Below are 21,528 nucleotides of genomic sequence, written 5' to 3' on the forward strand. Positions count from 1 at the left end.
GAAAAAAATAAACTAATCCTCTTTATCAGACTGATTTCAAATTTTGTGTAATTTTGGTAATTTTCTGGTATTACAGTATGTCAATACTTATTTGCTTTGGGTAAATTAAGAAAGCTAGAAGCTTTTTTGAATCACCCTTGTTTCTGCTACCTCAGAATATGTGAAATGCCATGCTTTTGAGGTCCATATACATTTGAAACTCTGTATCTCAAATTTTAAGGGATTAAGTATTTCATTTCAAAATAACCAAAATTTGACTAAAAATGATACTTTTTGCCATGTCTTTGAGAAGAGACTTTAAAATGTTTTCGAGATAGCCGGAATTTTTATATAAGCTACTTCAAGATACTGAGTTTCAACTGTAATTTATCTTAAGAAACATTTCTTGTTAAAGAATTAGTCAAAAGAAATGCATTTTACAGTATGTATGGTATAGGATATTTTCTGTATCACTTACAAGCCAAAGATGCTGTCATGCTGGCCAATGCCCCAACACCATCTGCTGTATTTTTGTACAATTCCACTGGACATTTCTCCTGGTTCATATAATTCCTCAACAAAGCTTTCACCATTAAACATGCATGAATTGAACTGAATATGAAAAACCAGAAGAGCAATCAAGTCTAACTCATGCATACTGTGAAATTCTTAATAGCATTAAATTCATCTTTAACATTTTAAATTTGCATATTCATGTTCCTCTGTAATACTGTGAAATCATTAATATTCCTGTTGGGCTAATCATCGTGGATTTCCCGGCTGAGTTAATCCTTGGAATTAAATCCCAAATGACGAAGTAAAATTCCCGTTCATTTTAACTTCCACAGTTGAAATCCACAAATTCATATCCCCCAAAAGAGTTATGGACAGAACCACAAAATTTTGTGCTCACAAAATTATATGAGTTCACAGTAGCTGTTTTGGTGCACACCACAAAATTTCATGCAGACAATGAAGATTGAGGAAAAAAAACCCAGGTGCCCCTCTGGCATTATTTCAGGCACAGTGGGCGCCTTGGTAGAACCAGTGACCTTCCACAAGTGACTAAAGTAAGCCACCTTCACCATTCAGCCAAGATACTGCTATTGGTTTTTATCTTTTTTATTTTATAATGTCACACCAACAGTTTTCGTTCTTATGGCGACTTTCCAGTTTTCCAGCTTTTGGTGGCGGAGGAAGACCACAAGTGCCACTCCAGGCATTATTTCAGGAATGGGTGTGCACCTGGGTAGAACCACCAACCTTCTGTAAGTCAGGTGGATGGCTTCATCACATGAAAGAATTCTATAGACCAAGCATTGCAGTGAGGTCATCTATTTGGATATATTGATACTGTGGTGCATATGAGGAGGCATATCTCTTCAAACTATAAACTAAATAAAATTTGCTACTTTAAAATCATTATCTCGTAATATCTTTTAAACAGATTTTGTTACATACCAATTTCCCTCCATCATGTACTTGTACAGAGTGAATTTACTGGCCGGCTGTGGTTGGTACATCTGTACTGACAGTAAGGTCAGAAGTGTGTTCAATGCTTCCAGGTGCATTGCGTACGTGAACGTCCTGAAACAGTAAAATATATATTCAAGTTTAAACTGATTCATTTTCCATTGAGTGTAGAGAAAATTAATTTGTACGTGAATGTTCTGAAATAGGATTACATATTTACGTTTAAACTAATTCATTTTACATTGAATGTACAGAAAATTTAATATGTTAAATACTCTTTTTGACTGCTTTCTACACTTTTGACCTCTTTTTGCCCCAAAGTAATGGGACTGTGGAAACTATGATCAAACATAGCTCTCACCAGGATTTTAACCCTTTCATTTTGTACAATTGGTTTCTAGTCTACGTAAAATTGAAAATAAACATTTCCATTTATGAACCTTTTTAACGCAAGGACACACACATGAAACCGCCGTCAAAAACGCCTTCATGCATCCAATATCACATGGAATCTGAACATCAACACAGAGGAGGAAAAATCGGACAATATGATGTCACTTAACGGCGTTTAAAACTGAGTCGGTAATAAAAAGATTTTTTTTAACTTACAATACTGGGACATCGACTATAAGTTCTACCAAGGCGTTCATCAGCTCTTCCCCCACTGAACATGTCAGCTCTGTGTCTGCAAATCCTGAGTGTAAAATGAGCCATGCCATGAGAAAACCAACATAGTGGGTTTGCGACCAGAATGGATCCAGACCAGCCTGCGCATCCGCGCAGTCTGGTCAGGATCCATGCTGTTCGCTAATGGTTTCTCTAATAATAATAGTCTTTGAAAGGGAACAGCATGGATCCTGACCAGACTGCGCGGATGCACAGGCTGGTCTGGATCCATGCTGGTCGCAAAGCCACTATGTTGGTTTTCCCATGGCGCGGCTCAAATATTTTAATTTCAAATTTTGTTTTGTTTGGGTTTAGCACCATTTTTAAACAGTATTTCAATAATGTAAAACAGGACAGTTTTAGTGATCCTAACTGGATTCCATACTAGTCCAGTACTTATCTGTTCTCTGCAATAACTGCCAACTTCTCCACATGAATCAGAGGTGATGGACAAATGATTTCAGACACAATGTCTTCTATCAAATCTTTACTGAGAACATAAGTCTTGCCAGGGGATCAAACTTACTCAAGTTATCAAATAATTTATTCCTATTCTCTGACTTTTAATGAAATTACAAATTCTACAAACAGTATTTGGAAGTAATCATTTCTAAATGAGCACGCAGCCATTTTAAAATGGCAATAAAAACTGCAAATTTTAGATTTTCTTGTGCATCACTGTTTATCAATTTTAAAAAGGAAAAAAATGAAATATAATTTTACGTAAGTCTAAAACCTAGTTCATTTAAAGAATCAAAAATTCAAAATTAATCTGCTTGACAGTAAAAACACAGTTACTTAATATTATTTAAATATATGAAGTATAAACATGTGGGCAAGCTTTCCAAACTAATACTTTTTTTAATTTTCTCCTTTCAAAGTAGCGAAAATTTGGTGTACCATCTTTTTTCGGAGGTAGAGCATCAAACTGCTGTATAAGTAGATCCTCACTGAGATGCTCTACCAGATATTTACATACACTTCTAATGATAAACAGTGCATTGTATGTCTGCCAAGTGAAAATATTACTGGAAAAAAATGAAAGAAAATCATACTTAATCATGTCTACAAAGAAATTTGATCTAAAATCAATTCAACATGACTGTTTCAGCATATTTACCAATGGTACCATCACATATGAAGGTATACAAGTGCTGCATTTCTGACAATAAATTTTAAACGATTTTTCAGTCATCTAAACGATGATGTCTACTTGATGCAGTGAGCCAAGTACATGTGTACCTAAACTTATAGTGCTGCCTCCATGGAATATCAAGCTGCAGACATAATTATGAATTATGACATGATACCCCACCCAGTCACATTATACTGACACCAGGCTGACCCTTACAGAAGCAAGCATCTGCAGCGTACATGTGTACTTGCTGCATACATGCCGCAAACACAGTAGTACGCCAAAGAAGTACATTTTACATACACCGCATGCTGCGTACATGCTGCGTACATGCTGCGTACTATTTCACAGAGTACACAGCATGTATGCAGGAGACAGTAGTACACAACATGTATGCGGCACAGTGATTGAAATTTTCAGAAGTACACTTCATATACACAGCAAGAAAACAGATTTTTCTAGCAACTCTGATTATAGATTAGACCCATCATGTGATCTCTTTGGAGCATGCCCAGTAATAACTTCCTGTCTATTTGAAAATTGGAGATAAAATGACAACAGTCTCTTAGAGTAAAATATCCTAAAATAAAGGACTAACATACAGTATCAAAGTTTTGTAAGTTGAATTTGCTTTTTATATTTTAACTGAAGTTAAAATATTCATGTAGTATAATTATTTACTTCATATTTAGCTGTGTTTGACTTTTGTATTTGAATTATAATTGTTCTTTTCAAACCTTAGCAACTTGATCAAGACAACTTACATACCGGTATATATAAAGGAAATATTATGGCCTATGCTATTTTGAAATTATGAATTAGGTGGGTGGGGTACATGATATTATTTCTGATTAATTTCGAAGTTACTGTAAAACAAACGTTATTCCAATGTGACAATACATCAAAACCATGAAGTGCTGAACTCTTACTTTAATTTAAAAAGTAAAGTGGGAAAAGTTATCAGTATGTTCGTGTCACAATTTTCGGGGTAAGTATTCTATGTCATCGTGCATAACTGCGAAAAACTATAACATACATAATAAAGCTAAACTATCCGTGTAAATGAGCTGAGAGCTATTTTTCTATTTCCGTTTATTACTTTTCTAAAAAACACATTACAATTTACCAGGTGTTGGCAAAATTTGTCATTTTTGTGCACATGCCTTGACACATTAAAGAAGTCCGAACTATAGGTATGGTGTGCGAGAGGGGCCTGAGCGCTTACGTAGTGCTCATTTACAGGAATTGTACTGCTCATATATATATGAATTTTATGGCATGTTCTAATCTCTGGCCCGGCCTGGCCTGGCCTGGCCTGGCCCGATGAGCCCAATTTCCGACTGAGCCGGGCCAGGCCAGGCCAGGCCAGGCCATAGATTTCAATTTCGTGAAAGTGATTTCTATAGCATCTTTAAAATCTGATTTTTGGAATAAGTTTGTATATTTCAGACATTATATAAATACATTTTGAACTCCCACTCTGTAAAATTATACACCTGGGAATAAGCCCGTAGCTAACATAACTATTATGTCTAATTTAAAGGTGATACCTGATTAATTGTTATGACTATTATCAGGGGATCTCCACCTCAATTGACCCTTGACTGGTGGTTTGGTTTTCCCCAAATCGAATAACCTAACTAATTTTATTATTTTGTCTATTGAGGATTATTTAGTATTGTCCGAAATTATTGAACTAGCACTCAAGAATATATTTTGTATGCTTCTGTAAAAAAAAATTGTGCCTAAACATAAATAAAAATATAAACATTGAAAACCAAATAAAATATAAACATTTCTTTACTGCCAGGTCGTACATGCAGATAAAGTTGTGCTGACAAAACGTTCAGCTACCAATCTCGGGACTGTAAGTTCGAAACACCTGTTTGACCATTTTCATTATCATTTTTTAAAATTTCCTCTGTAAACTTAGAATGCAGGAAAATTATCACTTACGTGATTTATTGTTCATTTATTGAAAGAAATACACAAGTATTTGACATTCTTCTACATAGTAGATTATTACCATAAAATGTTGTAAGAATAAAACCAGTATCAATAAAATGACATTATATTGATTAATGAAAACAATCTGAATTGAAATCGAACCCACGGTAACATGTGTGAAAGTCGGAGAACTTATCACTACGCCACTGTGCCATTGGTAAACTTTGCATGTTATTTTGGTCAATTTAGATATTTTCAGGTTACAAATATGATGTAAAATAAAGAGTGGCACCTGTCAATACTAACGGACAACAACTTTCAATTTCTAAAATAATGCTACCTCCGTTCTAGAACCTGGGATAGTATGGTGCGGGAAGCGATATATAAATTTTGTAGTTTAGGTTATACACATACTGAATATTTTTGTAAGTTGTTTTTATATTGATCTACGTATGTGAAAAAAAAAATCATACAAAGTCTTGTGAAACAGGCTCAAGAGCATCTTTAGCATGAAATATATCACTTAAAAATAACATAAACACAACGCACCATTATTTTTTTGTGCAAGAAAAATATCAATAATCTAAAATGCCAACACCCTGACAATGAGTTAGAGGTCCCACTTTATTATTTTCATTACTCTTCCATAAATTGAACATCAGCTTAACTAATCCAAACACATTAAAAGTTCATCTGAACAGTTAAAAGGTCAGCTAAGGATAGTAGGGACACAACCAGTAATTACAATTCCCAAAGAGATGTGTTCTCAGTGCATGTAAATATTCAGTTATATTGCAGCAGTAAACTTATCAATGAAATTAGCCATTAGTTTTAAAACTAAGTGTTAAAGTTGACTTTAAATAATTTGATTACAGAAAAAATGGGTAGTTATCATTTAGTTACACCATTTTCTTCAGTGCAAATCTGTATTTCAAATAAGATGAATGACGGCTAATTAATGATTCTCCAGAGGACTGGTTGACATGCAGCAAGTAAACAATGCAGGTTAATACTGCCTGCTATTGTAATTGTATATCTAGATTTTATGCCATTCAATTCTCTATGTATAATAAAATCTGGCCTGGCCTGGCCCGGCCCAGTCAAAAATAGAGCTCATCGGGCCAGGCCAGGCCAGGCCAGAGATTAGAACATGCCGAATTTTATAGGTAGATAAAATTATTTATGTCATTGTTGTACATTTGGAGCAAATCGGTCCTATTCTGAAATATGTTAATTTATATACTACGGTAAAAGCCAATCAATGAATTCCTTTTATACCGTTGAACCAATCGTGAAACGGCATCTTCCTTCTTCGTCAGCATTCAAGAGTGAATAGCACGCTCCTTTCTTTAATTTTATTTTGGCTAATTTCTGGTTTTATCTTACCACCACATGCCATTCCGCCTCCTCTTTCATATCTATTTGTTAAGGACGGTATGTTTCGCCCAGATATGTGAAAATATAAATTTTCTAAGGTTTTTTTCGGCGGTATTTTCTGCCCAGACATGTGAAAATATATATATTTTTTTAATGTATTGTTTTGCAATGGCGGTATTTTTCGCCCAGATATGTGAAAATATATATTTGTTAAGCGGTATTTTTCGCCCAGATATGTGAAAATATATATTTGTTAAGGTATTGTTCGGCAAAATAAATATTGCCCTTTTTCAGTCAACACTTAGTTCACTCTTATATTTTCCCATACATAGTCCTCAGGGTCAGTGCTTCGTTGTGAACAGATGCACATAAATAACTTTATCATAAGTCCGCAAAGTGCAACAAAAGAAATAGCAGTATTAATTTTGTAATAATATTATTTATTTACAAGGTATGTCTGACAAATGACATCGAGAATTCTAACTTTTAGAAAGCTGCATTTTCAAGTACCTGAATTTTTCCACTTTGGTTAAAAAGAGTTTTTTTACAATAGATAATGACTGACTACAGAAGGTAATAAAATACCATTGACCTAGAGAATGCTACAACCTACTAAACTTCAGAGTTTGTTTAAAATTATATTGAACACGTTTGCTTTAATTTAAGGTGAAAAATAAACTAGAACTCTATGATAAAAATCGAATAAATCATTTCGAACATGTTAGACAGTGATAAAGCAAACATATCGTACGTATTATTTAGCATGGATGATTTGAACTGTGAATATATACTTTTTACACTTAACATTTAATTCCACGAGTACACACACATATACATATATATTTACCTTTACCCTTTATACAATAGGAGTATATTTGTTTTACCTGTAAGATTAAAGCATAACCCCTCGTGAACAAATAATGCATGTGGCGTTCACTGTTGATATATAATTGTAATATTATATTTGACGTTACACTGAAACAAACAAACCCTTTTTGCATATTCATTTATATAAAACAAACAAACAAAAAAAACGGGAACAATGTTTATTTTGTTTGATTGTGAGTAACACCGAAACGACACAATGAACTTTCCCAGGTTTTTGTTGGTGGTGAAAGGCTCCAGGGGTCCCTCCAGACATTTTTTGAGGCTCAGACTAGTACCTAGATCGAGACACTAACCTCAGTTGGATGGCTTCCTTACGTGAAAAGTTTCACACCTCAAGTGGGGGTTTTGATCCCACGTCGGTGATGGGCGAGGAATTCGAAGCCAGCGACCATGACCATCAAGTTTTTCTTTTGCAAGTATAAAACATAAATATTCAATTAAATTTCGTAAATATAACTGACAATGACATTTACCACGTCGGAAGTTACAAATGGTTTGCCGAATACACCATACTTTTAAATACAGAAGTTTACACACCATGTGGGTCGGAAAGCACGAAATTTACGTTCTTGAACGTATATGTGAATAGTTAATTTTGAAATGTAAACAAAGGCATAAAAGTAACTGTTTTCATGTTCGAGGTAAGGATCGACTTGTGATTGTCAATGTTCCCGAACGGAATATATATGAATGTATAAACACGAGCCGTTTTCATCTTACAGGACTTACAAGAACATAGTAAGCGGTTGTTTATTTATTGTATTTATGTTCTAGTAACCTTTGACACTGATTTCGAGGACAGACGGGTTTGTGACATATACATGTCTGTTGTTGGGCTGGAAAAAGATAGATCCAAAATTTATACTAAAAGCTTTATTGCACAAATGTTTCGTTATTTCTGTGCATACAATTCGGTTGTTTGAAGGTTAGAATATCAGAAAATTACAGGAAATAAAACATGTCTTTGAAAAAGTACCTATCTTTCATCATTTGTTTGGTTGGCGCATGATTACAAATTTAATGTTAGTAGGCCGTGATGTCCATGAAGCCGTGTAAAGTGATAATTTTGATGACACGTTGGTTTTATTTTGTAATTGTGAGTGATCGTTAAGTGATCAGAAAGATCGGACAGTGGGATGTTATAAAAAAGTGATGTTTTATTTAGATTAGAAAGTCAATCGTACTCTACAATAAGGAAATCTAAGGTAAAATACTCCTTTTATTTCGTTCACTGAAGAAAACATGGCGGACACAGTTTTGTAAAAGAGCGTGCACGTGTTATTCGTGTAACATAGTTTAACGGCGTTTTCTTAGAAAGCTAACGCTCAGCTCATTTACACTGACATATCCTTGATTGAAGAATATATATATTGTATATATATGCGAGACTTACGGTACCAAATACTTACCCCGAAAATTTCTATGCATTTTCTTCTAGTGCACTGTTGGGACATGTTTTTGAGTGTCATTGATACTTTATAATTTATTCAAAGATACATTTTCTTATAATTATTAGTTTCTTTTTGATCCCCGTGCATTTCTCGCTTTGTTACGACAATCTCAGTTTTACATACGAATTTTGCATTGTCGAAAAAGCATAGTCCTTATGTACTATAATTTAGGTTATGATTTTAAATGTAACAAACTTGCCACAGCAAAACTTATTCTATATTAATTAGTAATTCAACTTCTCTTCCAATTATAGTAATCAATAAACTTTTTTTTCTTTTACATTTTGATTTGGCTTAAAAACTTAAGTTCGTTACTTTACTTAAAATACATTGCATTCCATTGCCTAAATGTCTTTGCACAAAGTTATACTGACTGAATGTGTAAAGAATATATCGATGCAAAAATACAAGAAAAGAATACATAATTTGCACCTTGTTCACAGCATGTACACCGGAGAGCCTATTTGCATGTTAAAGGGTATGTGCCGCGTACATGCTGTGTACTATTTCTCCAGTGTACTTCCCGCGTACTAAATTTCTCCGGTGTACTTCCTGCGTACTATATATTCGCTGCATGTATGCGGCAAGTGGTACGCAGCAGAGCTCATTTGCATGTCAAAAGTACTGGTGTATATGCGGTGTATATCCTGCATACTATTTCAAGTCCAAGAATTTAGTACACATCATGTACGCGACAAGTACGCCACATATACGCAGCAAGAGTACACGGCAGGCCCTTTTCTTTGGTAAGGGTGACCAGTTTTAGAATTTTTTCTCTTAATGCTGACCCAAGCAAGGAATCTTCTATTTTTCATGCCTTTGGTATTATGTGACCAGGGTGCTAACCCACAACCTCCTACTACTGAAGCCGGTGCTCTACTACTATGGTACAAAGGTTGTATGGTAAATGAAATGCTATTAATGAGAGTCTACAAAATGCATTTGAAACAAGTGAATGAAGTATTGCATGCAATACAAAGTCCCCTACTGGAAGGCACCTAATTTTCTCTACTGCGGTATAACATAATAAACTGATATCTGTCAATGATGTATAAACAACATTGTACTACATATACAATATGTTATAACAACACACTTGGATTAAAATGTGCATATAGAAAAACCCACAGTTGTTTTCATATTGAATTTTTTTGGCTGATTATAAAAATGTTATCATGTAAGTTATTTATAGTAACAACAAAGGGAAATTAATCTTTTAAAAAAAAAAAAAAAAATCTAAATAATATAAGTCCACAAGAAACTCTTTACCAGGCAGAGATAGGTCAAAATACACCTAAACATTGGATGTAACATGCATGCTGTACCACAGAAAAGTGGTCTTGATTTTTCTGTACCGCCAGTAATAAAAAAGTTACAATAAAATCTATTTGTAGTATCAACAAAGGGACGTAATTCTAAAAACAAGGGTGCCTCATGGTGGTGAACATTTGGTCCAAGTTACATCAAAATCCCTCCATGCATGAAGAAGAAATGTTCCGTACAAAGTCATTCTTGAATTTGACCTTTGACCTCTAAATATGACCTTGACCTTAGACCTAGGGACCTGGTTCTTGCGCATGACATGTTGTCTCATCCAGGGGAATATTTGTGCCAAATGATATCTAAATTCTGCTTTGCATGACAAAGTTATAGACCGGACAGGAAAAAAATCCTCTTGACCTTTGATCTCAAAGTGTGACCTTGACCTTTAAGCTAGGGTACTGGGTGTTGCGCATGACACGTCGTCTCATCATGGGGAACATTTATGCCAAGTAATATTGTAATCCCTTGATGGATGACAGAGATCTGGATCGGACAGGGAAAAAACCTTATTGACCTTTGACCTCCAATTGTGACCTTGATCTTTGAGCTAAGGGTCTGGGCTTTGCGCACAACATGTTGTCTCATCATGGGAAACATTTGTGCCAAGTAATATTAAAATCCCTTCATGGATGGCAGAGTTATGGATGGGACAGGAAAAAACTCTGTTGACCTTTGACCCCCAATTGCGACCTTATCCTTTGAGCTAGGGGTTTGGGATTTGCGCATGACAGGTTGTCTCATCATGGGGAACACTTGTGCTAAGTGATATTAAAATCCCTTAATGAATGTCAGAGTTATGGACCGGACACAAAACAGACCCTGTTCATGCTATGTTAACATTTGACTGCTAAGTGTGACCTTGACCTTTGAGCTAGGGGTCTGAAAGTTGTGCATGACACATCATCTTATTATGAGGTTCATTTGTGCCAAGTAATATTAAAATCCCTTCATGGATGGGAGAGTTGTGGACCGGACAGGAAAAAAGCCTTGTTGACCTTTGACCTCCAATTGTGACCTTGACCTTTAAGCTAGGGGTCCAAGTTTTGCCCATGACATGTCGTCTCCTCATGGGGAACATTTGTGCCAAGTAATATTAAAATCTCTTCATGGATGGGAGAGTTATGGACCGGACAGGAAAAAAGCACTGTTGACCTTTGACCTCCAATTGTGACCTTGACCTTTGAGCTAGGGGTCCGGGATTTGCGCATGACACGTCATCTCATCATGGGGAACATTTGTGCCAAGTAATACTAAAATCCCTTCAAGGATGGGAGAGTTGTGGACCGGACAGGAAAAAAGCCCTGTTGACCTTTGACCTCCAATTGTGACCTTGACCTTTGAGCTAGGGGTCCGGGTTTTGCGCATGACACATCATCTCATCATGGGGAACATTTGTGCCAAGTAATATTAAAATCCCTTCATGGATGACAGAGTTATGGACCGGACACGAAATTGCGGACGGACGGACAGACGGACGGACGGACGGAAAAGTGCATTCCTATAGTCCCCGAAACTGGTTTTCAACCAATAGGGGACTAATAAAAGACAGTCTTCCCACTGGCATTTAAAGTTGGGGGTGAAAACTGAGTTTTGCTTGCACTTTTGCACCCCTCACTAAGAGATATATAACAGTTGTCTCCAAAACTGGGGGTGAAACATACCATTCTGGGGATGAAAAACCCCAATTTGGGGGTGTCTGGGAACTCTGTGAAAGTACTATGACCCAGCTTACTTTTGAATTAAAATGCATTTTAACAATCAATGTTACAATCAGACTTACTCCTTGGTTTCTGTAGAAGCTTTAAGTTCTGTACATCTAATGAGAAATGTCCTGATCAGAGCACTAAAGTTCCCTGTCTTACAATTGTTGCCGGCCAGCTTTTTACATGTCAAAGCAGTTGATTCTTCTGACAACTTGCCATCAGAGCTACAAGCAAAAACAAGGAGCTGCATTCAATCAACGCTTGATGCCCCCGGTGGCATCCTTGTCAATACAAAGCAACCTAAGTCCAAAACAAGTTCAAGGTCAAACTGAGGTCAGGTGATGTCTGAAGCTGAGGAATGGTCACAGGTTACATCCGCATTAGTATCAAGTCATTCTAGTAAGGGGTATTGATGCTAGACGAAACGGTCCCATTTGGTTAACCTTGTACGGACAAACGGATGAACAGACGAACGGACGGACAGGACAATCACTATATGCCTCCCACATCAGTAGATGCCGGGGGCATAAAAAAATGTTTTTAATCATATGACTTACTGGTACCAGTATTAAGTAAAATACGTAGAACAAAAATTTCTAATCGCCTGCAATTAATATTAGTACCGTACATTAACCTTCTTTATATATTATCAGATTTTAAAGCATGAAGTCAGATGTTAAAATCCTAGTAAAAATTGGATTTGAGAAACAAATGTTTTTAAAATACGTACGTACTGCACATGCACATTTCAAAAGCCAATATAATAGCAATAGAGATTCATAGGTACAAATTATAAGAATTTCTCTACAATAAATCAGAGAACTAATAACAACAAGAGGGCCATGATGGCCCTATATCGCTCACCTGAGTACCATGATTGCTCTTAATGATAAGATCAAGTTTCGACATAGATCACATCGGCATACACATTAAATATCACCAGGATAAACATTTTCTTGTAAGGGTCCCTTTTGACCTATGTTCATGTACTAAGTCAGGGCCAACTCCATACCAAGTTTGACGTTCCTAAGGCTCAAATGCTGCATTTTTGTACTAGCAAAACTATTCCTTTTACCCTGGAAGACATGATAAATAACATTTAAAACCTATCTCATTAGATTCTGCTGAGGTATATTCATTTACATAAAATAAAGGGAGGTAATTTGTCATAAATTCAGTCAAAAGTTATCTACCCTGATTGTCCGAGTCCATCTGATGGCATGAATGAAATTTCCAATCAGTATCCTGGCACAGTGTACGAAATTCAGATTTGAATCCACTTGCCCGTTCGGGCTACCAGATAGAAAATTTTCCAAGCCCGACACCAATTTCACTAGCCTGAACTTTAACACCATAAAAAATACTTAAATTTTGCACCATATAACATTTTGTTTTACAGACATCTATGCATGTTTGAAGGAATATAAAAGACATATATGTTTGCCATGTTTTCGAACAATTTTAACTCCGAACAGTCAGAATACTCCAGTCCAGATCAGCATCGCCAGAGTCCAAAATCATCGGACTTGACACTCCTTGCCAAACGAAATCTAACCTCTAACGCCCAATTTTTTTAGGATTCGCAATCGCCAATTATTGCTACTTGGACTGTTGACAATTTGCAAGATGTCAAAGTGAGTGCCGAATACACACACGTTGCTAGCATATTTTAAGCTCTGCCTACTTCAGGTGCTTGTGAGATTTTCACAAGAAGTGTGAAAGCTTAAAATCAAATTATCCATTACACTAAGAGGTGATTGTATTCAGCCAATTAGCGCTGCGGTTACATCTTTGACATTTTGTGTTTGATTGTCAACACGTGCGAGTGCAAAAAATACCACAATAATTCAATAAGTGTCCCTCAGTCTGGACGATGAGTGATGCATTCTTGAACAGTAAGCGTTTATTAATGGCGATCATATGAAATCATGATGCTATACTCGTTTAATTAGCATGTTTTTTTTTAAATCACATTAGGAAAATTCGGTAGCCTGATCGGGCTAGTATCTGTGGAAAATTGGTAGCCCGAGCTGAAATTTGGTAGCCATAGGCTATCGGACTACCGCGAATTTCAAACACTGCTGGCATCATGTCACAGTTCTCAACAGTCTAATAAAAACAGGCATATATTTTAAAAATAAATAAGATAAACTCATCTTTCAAATCACCATTTCCTCAAAATTTTACCCCTTCCTATATATAAATCATTTTGCTTTAAAAATTACACAATTCTGTTTTTGTTGAGTTCACAGTAACACATTTTATCTGTGGCCTACTTTCTAGTTCCTGGAAGCACCTGTCATAAATTCTGGAGCTATATTTAGAAACTGATACTTTTACCATTTCTATAATTATTGTAACAATCATTGTTGTGAAACTGTATCACTGCAAAAAAGTATATAATTTGGAAATAGCCGGGTCTGTTATGTAAAAATAGAATTTGACATTATTTTTTGAATATTTCTAATTAAAACAATAGGTACTGGTATGTACAAATGATATGGTTGCCTTGCAACTTATGTGACAATTGAGATAATTAAAAAACACCAAATTGCTACATATATTTGATAACCTACACATATCAATATCAAAAGGCTATAGCTTGAACTTCTTTTAAAAGTTAACACTAATTTCCTTCTATAATATTTTATTTACAGATTGCCTTGATTTATATCTGAGAAAATAAATATGTATTTCAGTTCTTTCTTGTAATGCCTATTGCTACTTTACGCAGTCCACATCTCTTACAGTGGAAATCAGGCAGATTGATGTCATCAAGGTTTATTTTGATTGACGGAAGATTTATGGATATATACCAACTTTTAAACCATGTTAAAAGTTCATTTAAGATTTTCTAGCTTAATTACATAATTTGAATTCAGACTGAAACTGTCTTGCTTTGACTCTAAGTAAAATGTTTATATTTTTCATTTTTAAAACAGCAGACACAATGTTTACACTTGTGTGTATTTACTTGTGAGGATTATGTTGCATGCAAAAATATACAGGTCATTTCCATATAATAGCTCGAGTATACATGTATGTTGAGAACACATGACGTCGGGATACCTTCGTTGGTTACTGAGATACATCCATCTTAAGGTAGTTCTGCACGTTTGATAAACCGGAAGTGATGGCATAACGTCATTTATCCGGAAAACGTAGAATAATGCCTGGATTCGGCGTACGTAATACGGAAACGAAAATCAGTTTATGAATTAAGGGCAACAGTGAACCTGTGATTAAATGTATCAAAATGGCACTGTTTCTATCTTTCTAAAGTTGAAATATGATATTAAAACATCTTACATGTTAAATAATTCAAAATGATGTCTTAAAATTAGCTTGAAATAGGCGGCTCACTTTAATCATAGACACATATCTCAAAAATAAGCAAATGGACCTACAGGTGTTTTCAGCATATTATAGGCCATATGTTTATTTACGACTGTGAGAAGTTTCATTAAAATCTACACGGTAGAAAAATTTCTATTCGCGAAAATGTTATGAAAGTTGCGTTTTTCCCATAGACTCCCATTGTGAAAAAATGCGTGGTCGAAATTTTTCTAATCAGTCTAGCAAAAAATCAAGCACATGACCCTATCTTTTTTATTTGCTGAATTTTATGAATATGAGCCATGCCATGAGAAAACCAACATAGTGGCTTTGCGACCATCATGGATCCAGACCAGCCTGCGCATCTGCGCAGTCTGGTCAGGATCCATGCTGTTCGCTAACAGTTTCTCTAATTCCAATAGGCTTTAAAAGCGAACAGCATGGATCCTGACCAGACTGCACAGATGCGCAGACTGGTCTGGATCCATGCTGGTCTCAAACCCACTATGTTGGTTTTCTCACCAGGCATGGCTCATTATATTCCGAAGTTTTGAAAAATCAGAGTTTAATCAAATTCTACATTGTAGAAAAAATTTCAATCCTAACGTGCAGAACTATACCTTAATTTGAAACAAAGGGAGGTAATTTGATATAAAAAAAGTCCATAGTTATCTACCCTGATTGTTTCAGTCCAACTAATGACAATAATGACATTTCAAATGAGTCCTATAAATACTTACTGAGATGAATCCATTTTTATTAAAATCAGGGGAGGTAATCATGTATTGGTATATGCATGTAGAAGATACAGAGTACAAGCCTTTAGAAAAATATTCATATCGATAAACGTTCAATCAAGAGTTATCTTATTCTAACATGACTATTTCTTACCATGGAAGACATAAATAATGTTTCAAACCAATCTCATTAGAAGTTGCTAAGGTATATTCATTTACATAAATGGATTCATCTCAGTAAGTATTTATAGGACTCATTTGAAATGTCATTATTGTCATTAGTTGGACTGAAACAATCAGGGTAGATAACTATGGACTTTGTAGATCCCTGGTGCATTCATGACAAAGCCTTGCCCAGGGGCCAAATGGGCCATAGGCCCCTTCAAGCCCCTGTGTAACCTCTATAGGCGTACGACTACGCGCTGACCTGTCTGTTAAGGTCAGAGACCACCAATTCAAAAAAGTACAGGCTGATCACTACCAAATAGAATGTAAGCCTCCGCTGGTCTAGTCACAAGTAGTCCAATATAAATAGTACTGATCTTTTTTCCTTTCCTAGTGCATTTTCTCGGCAGCAACGTGCTTACTTTTACTCTACCGCGTTTCAGTATGTATCACTTTACATTCTATTGAAATCGGCATGTTCCTATCGCATGCTAGGTAAAAATGGCGGCGTAAGAATTTAATGACCAGTAAAGAGAAATTGAAAGAAGCGAAAAGTAGTAAATTCAGCGGGTTGTATTTAACGAACTGTAGTTTTCTTATATAAAAGTTAACATCCCCTTTTCTTTTTGTTTTTCTAAAGTAGCGATCTAGTTCTTTATGGGAATATAAGTCTCTGAAAATCTGATATGCTAGAAAATGTCGAAAAACCGTTATGAAGTAAGTAGATTTTATATGAAATAAAGAACAGCTGGATTTAGTGGTGTTCAGCCTATAAGGGGCAATACATGGTATTTTCTGAAACTCCTCGAAAATGATTGGAAATGCAATTAATCTATTTTTTATGATGTAAAACGGTAACAAATGACTGAAAACTGTTAAATTTCTTGTGTTTCTGGAATTTAGATCGAATTTTCGACCAGGTGGTTCTATTTTGGTTCGTTTTAGAACCTAGTAGATGTCTTTTCTCGCATTTTTGCACTTCAATTGTCTGTATATTATTGAAATTAGCATGTTTCTGAATGAAAATGACAAACATCGTAACGATTAAATGAATTTTAAATGAAAACTCCACGAATAAGGTAAAAAAAAATGAATTACTGCTTGCACAGGGCTAAATTTCGCGTAATTTTGAGGATGGGGGTGGCCTGTAATGAATTGTCATTTCTCTAGATTTTCTCAATATTCTGCACCAAAACTAAGCAGAATCATTGTAAAACAGGTGTACCTTGAGAATGAATGCAAATTCATGGAAAGACTAAATAAAAATTTTCTCTTATAGGCTGATCACTACCAAATAGAATGTAAGCCTCCGCTGGTCTAGTCACAAGTAGTCCAATATAAATAGTACTGATCTTTTTTCCTTTCCTAGTGCATTTTCTCGGCAGCAACGTGCTTACTTTTACTCTACCGCGTTTCAGTATGTATCACTTTACATTCTATTGAAATCGGCATGTTCCTATCGCATGCTAGGTAAAAATGGCGGCGTAAGAATTTAATGACCAGTAAAGAGAAATTGAAAGAAGCGAAAAGTAGTAAATTCAGCGGGTTGTATTTAACGAACTGTAGTTTTCTTATATAAAAGTTAACATCCCCTTTTCTTTTTGTTTTTCTAAAGTAGCGATCTAGTTCTTTATGGGAATATAAGTCTCTGAAAATCTGATATGCTAGAAAATGTCGAAAAACCGTTATGAAGTAAGTAGATTTTATATGAAATAAAGAACAGCTGGATTTAGTGGTGTTCAGCCTATACGGGAACTTACTGGGAATGAGGTAAGTGTATACCTGGGAATAAGGTAACGTCTGTGCGTTCTGATTGGTCAGCCATGTAAACAAACCCAGGAAGTGATTATTTTTTCAAAATTGATATTTTTTCACTGCATTTACAGTATTTTATTATACATTTTGACAAAATTTGCTACATTTTATGTGTATTGAAAAAAAGTTTTATCAAACGAATTTCTCCCGCCATGCCAACGATGTAAACAGGGGGTCATCTCATTCACACGAAAATTACTTAAATAAAGTATCACTATTCATATGTTTTTCGTCCGATATTTTGGTAGAACTAAGATAGTTCTTGAAAAATATGTAGTTAGATATACATGTTTCGATGTATGGAAGGCCGTACACGCCATAATGTTATAATGTAAGTCTATGGGAAAACAGTTGGTGGGCTCTACCCTTAAGCGGTCAAAATATGTATTGTTGTAATCTAGCGTGCCATTTTTTTTTTATTTTTTTTTTACAGTATATCGATTGAAGCGCTGGATACAATCAAATAGCGCTGCATTATAATTGTGATGTAAAGTTGTGGAAATATTATTTCCCTTGAATAGACAATGAAAAATGTAAATACATAACGTTTACATGCATAAATAGACTAAATACTTACATCGTTTTTGCAGACGCTCAAACCAGAACTGTAGTGATGCGCTCATTATATATTCTTTTTATAAAATATAATCGAACAATCCTGGGCGCGTACGAGTTTTGCATGGTGCCAGGATTAGGGCACAGGGTAAAACGCAGACCACATACAGATAGAGTGACTGCAGACCACATACACAAAGAAGGGTTTTCCCTTATGCAGACCATATAGGTAAAGAAGGATATTGGAAAACGCAGACGACATAGAATATGAATAAAATAAAAATGAATGGGTTTAATTGCTAATTATTGCACATTAAATATGCAAACTGTTAAAAGTTATAGCTTTTATCCTTAAATTTAATTAACTGGGTACCTTTGAAATTAATAAATTTAATTGGTTCAGTTAGTTAGAGATGAACTGTTCAAGTTTAATAAGTTTGAAGACAAGAATTGTTTGATCTTTTTATAATAATTAAAATGATCTTCTGATAATAATAATAAAAAATGTATACACAACTGTTAATTGATGAGCTAATTCGAGTATTTTAATATATCTGAAGAGACAAGATGTGTTTGATCTGTTTATGACATAAAACATGAAATAAATAGAGAAAAATAAATAAATGAACTCCATAATTAAAGGCCTAGATTTTGGCAGTGGGCCAAGGGATTTCTGTCTTCACCAGCACAGTTGGGGGCTAATGACCATCACATTATGGTTCCAATAAACAAGGGTCATTGTTTATTGGAGAGTCAGTCTACCTTTCAAGTGTATCAATTAGTGTGAAGGGGAAACAATGTAATTTATTTTAAATTAATGAATAATTGATAACTTTTAAAGTTATGTTAGTTTTTTGGCATTTCTATGTAAAGAAAAATATTTGTTGATCAAACACAATAATAAAATAATCAGAAACTTATTTCACAATAATGAAACAATGAGAAACTTACTTAAAGAAATATGCAAGTTTTTATTTTTTTCAAATTCTGTCTGGAGAATTGTGATATTTCAGAAAAATGTGACTTTGACTCATCGTAAGTTTGCAGAATACTGTAAATAACATTTGTCTAAAATTGAAAACAGAATGTGCATGTCAAAGTTACAAAGCAAAGTCACTTTTGGCAACATCCTGAAAATGAAAATTGAGTATAGATAGAACTCAATGATTTTATATTATATTGTTTGTCAGTACAAAGAACTAATGAAGTTTTCACTATACTTGTGTTTTATTATCATTATTATTTTCAATATTATTACTGTATCTTTTATCATCCTATATGTAATAATAATAATAATAATAATAATGATAATTATGATTATTTTTATTATTATCATTATTATAACATTAAAGTAATAGTTATTATCATCTATATAATATCAAAATAATAATTATTATTATTATCATTCCACATTCACTGAAGGAAAATTTATTTCTTTCAACTCCACTGCACACATCTTCATGGTCTAGTTGGGGTCCCTGCTGTGCTAATTGCCCTCTAATCAGTTACTGTTACATAATCGCTGATAAGCAGCAGATAAGATGGGAGTTGTATATTGGATTTGGGGGGGGACACTTATATAGTAGTGAATCTAGGGCTTTAACTTGTTGTTGTTATTCACAGTAAATTTTAAATAAAAAAATGAAGTAGAGCAAGTATACATCTTCAGTCTTAACATTTTTAAAGTAGTTCAAAATCTGTTATGATCTTTACATTGATATTTCCATTGCTTTTTGATTGCGTGAATATTGCCTGCTGTACAGTAAATTGGCCAATTTTTTAAAAAAGCATGCATGTAATGCCGTTTTTTTTAAAAAGAAAATGTTTCTAGAACCATTTGTTTTGTTTTATTTTTTGGACCTCATTACAAAGTAAAGGTATCTGAAAGTGTATTTTTTTCAATTGGATCAGTAGAAAAAAAATACAGCCAAATTAGTACATGAAAAACACCCAGTTTTACCTTAATGCATTATCATCTGTTGTTTTTTTTACTCCTTTTTCAAATTGACAGTTCTATTTTCCAAGTGAACAAATCATTTACATTACTTTTATGTCGAAGTATTTTTCAATTTAATTTTTTATACTTAAATAGGTTAAAGCCATGCAAGTCTTTCCTATGAATTTTAACATTTTAGTCAATAAATAAAGCAAAAAAAAATAAAATTTCTCGGTGGCAGAAAAAGTTTCAGATTAATAGGTGTTAACAACATCTTATCAATTAGTTATAAAAACACTGAACTTCAGCAGCATGAACTAATAAACAAGTTAATCCCCTCTCATAAAATTGAGGTCAAAGGACCATTTTTATTACCTAATGGGGTTATGGTTAACAATAAATGGACCCTGACCTTGCTCCTGTAAAAACAATATTAAATTCTTAACGAGCTTTGATTAGACAAATGGATCATATCTCACCAAAGGAGGGGGAGGAGCTACATGTCGGAAAAGGAGGGGGAGGAGCTACCTGTCGGAATATGCAAATTAGAAAAGTGACCAGTTCTTAATTAAATTTAATGCTAAGAGCCTATAAATTCATATGTTTGAAAAAACAGTATTGTTAAAGTTCTCAAACATTGACCAACAAGCTAAAAGAGAAAAAGAGAAAAAAAGAGTAGCCCGAGAGAAAAACTGAAACGAAATAAGATATTATATTGAAATTTGAAAATTAACTTAATTTAGTAATATTTGTAATTGAATTCAATATTAATTCATGTATTTCTGAACAAAATTATTACTCTACATTAAAAGTTCAGTGGTGCCGAGTAAATAAAATCATTTTTTAAAAACAAAATCATATATATTGGCGAGGCTAGATGTGATTTATGTCGCTGGCAATGAGATTTAGTCACATAAATGTATATTTATGTAGATCTAAACTTTATAATAAGCTAAATCTGATGTACTTTATACCTATGCATTTGCTTATGAAAAACAATGTTCTATAACTTCAGTCCCCACTCTTCATATTGATATTTGTG

General features: G+C 34.5%; 1 protein-coding gene across 4 annotated transcripts in view; it reads right to left on the reverse strand.

The window, feature by feature from the left end:
• The window catches only part of LOC128551314 (dymeclin-like), a 176,434-nt gene extending 157,828 nt beyond the window's left edge, over window positions 1-18,606 (reverse strand). The window contains exons 1-7 of one of the 4 annotated variants that reach the window (XM_053532132.1): window positions 17,963-18,606; window positions 12,807-13,018; window positions 12,020-12,166; window positions 3,019-3,146; window positions 2,062-2,146; window positions 1,441-1,566; window positions 458-591 (exon numbers count right to left, since the gene is read on the reverse strand). In XM_053532132.1, the coding sequence (XP_053388107.1) occupies window positions 458-591; window positions 1,441-1,566; window positions 2,062-2,146; window positions 3,019-3,146; window positions 12,020-12,166; window positions 12,807-12,817 (631 nt within the window). In that variant the 5' untranslated portion in view covers window positions 12,818-13,018; window positions 17,963-18,606. The remainder of the gene's footprint in view (window positions 1-457; window positions 592-1,440; window positions 1,567-2,061; window positions 2,147-3,018; window positions 3,147-12,019; window positions 12,167-12,806; window positions 13,019-17,962) is intronic. The other 3 variants (XM_053532129.1, XM_053532131.1, XM_053532130.1) reach the window with 3 other exon arrangements.
• Between the last annotated feature and the right edge of the window lie 2,922 nt (window positions 18,607-21,528).

Source organism: Mercenaria mercenaria, chromosome 19, assembly GCF_021730395.1.
Source record: "Mercenaria mercenaria strain notata chromosome 19, MADL_Memer_1, whole genome shotgun sequence".
Classification (NCBI taxonomy): Eukaryota; Metazoa; Mollusca; class Bivalvia; order Venerida; family Veneridae; genus Mercenaria; species Mercenaria mercenaria.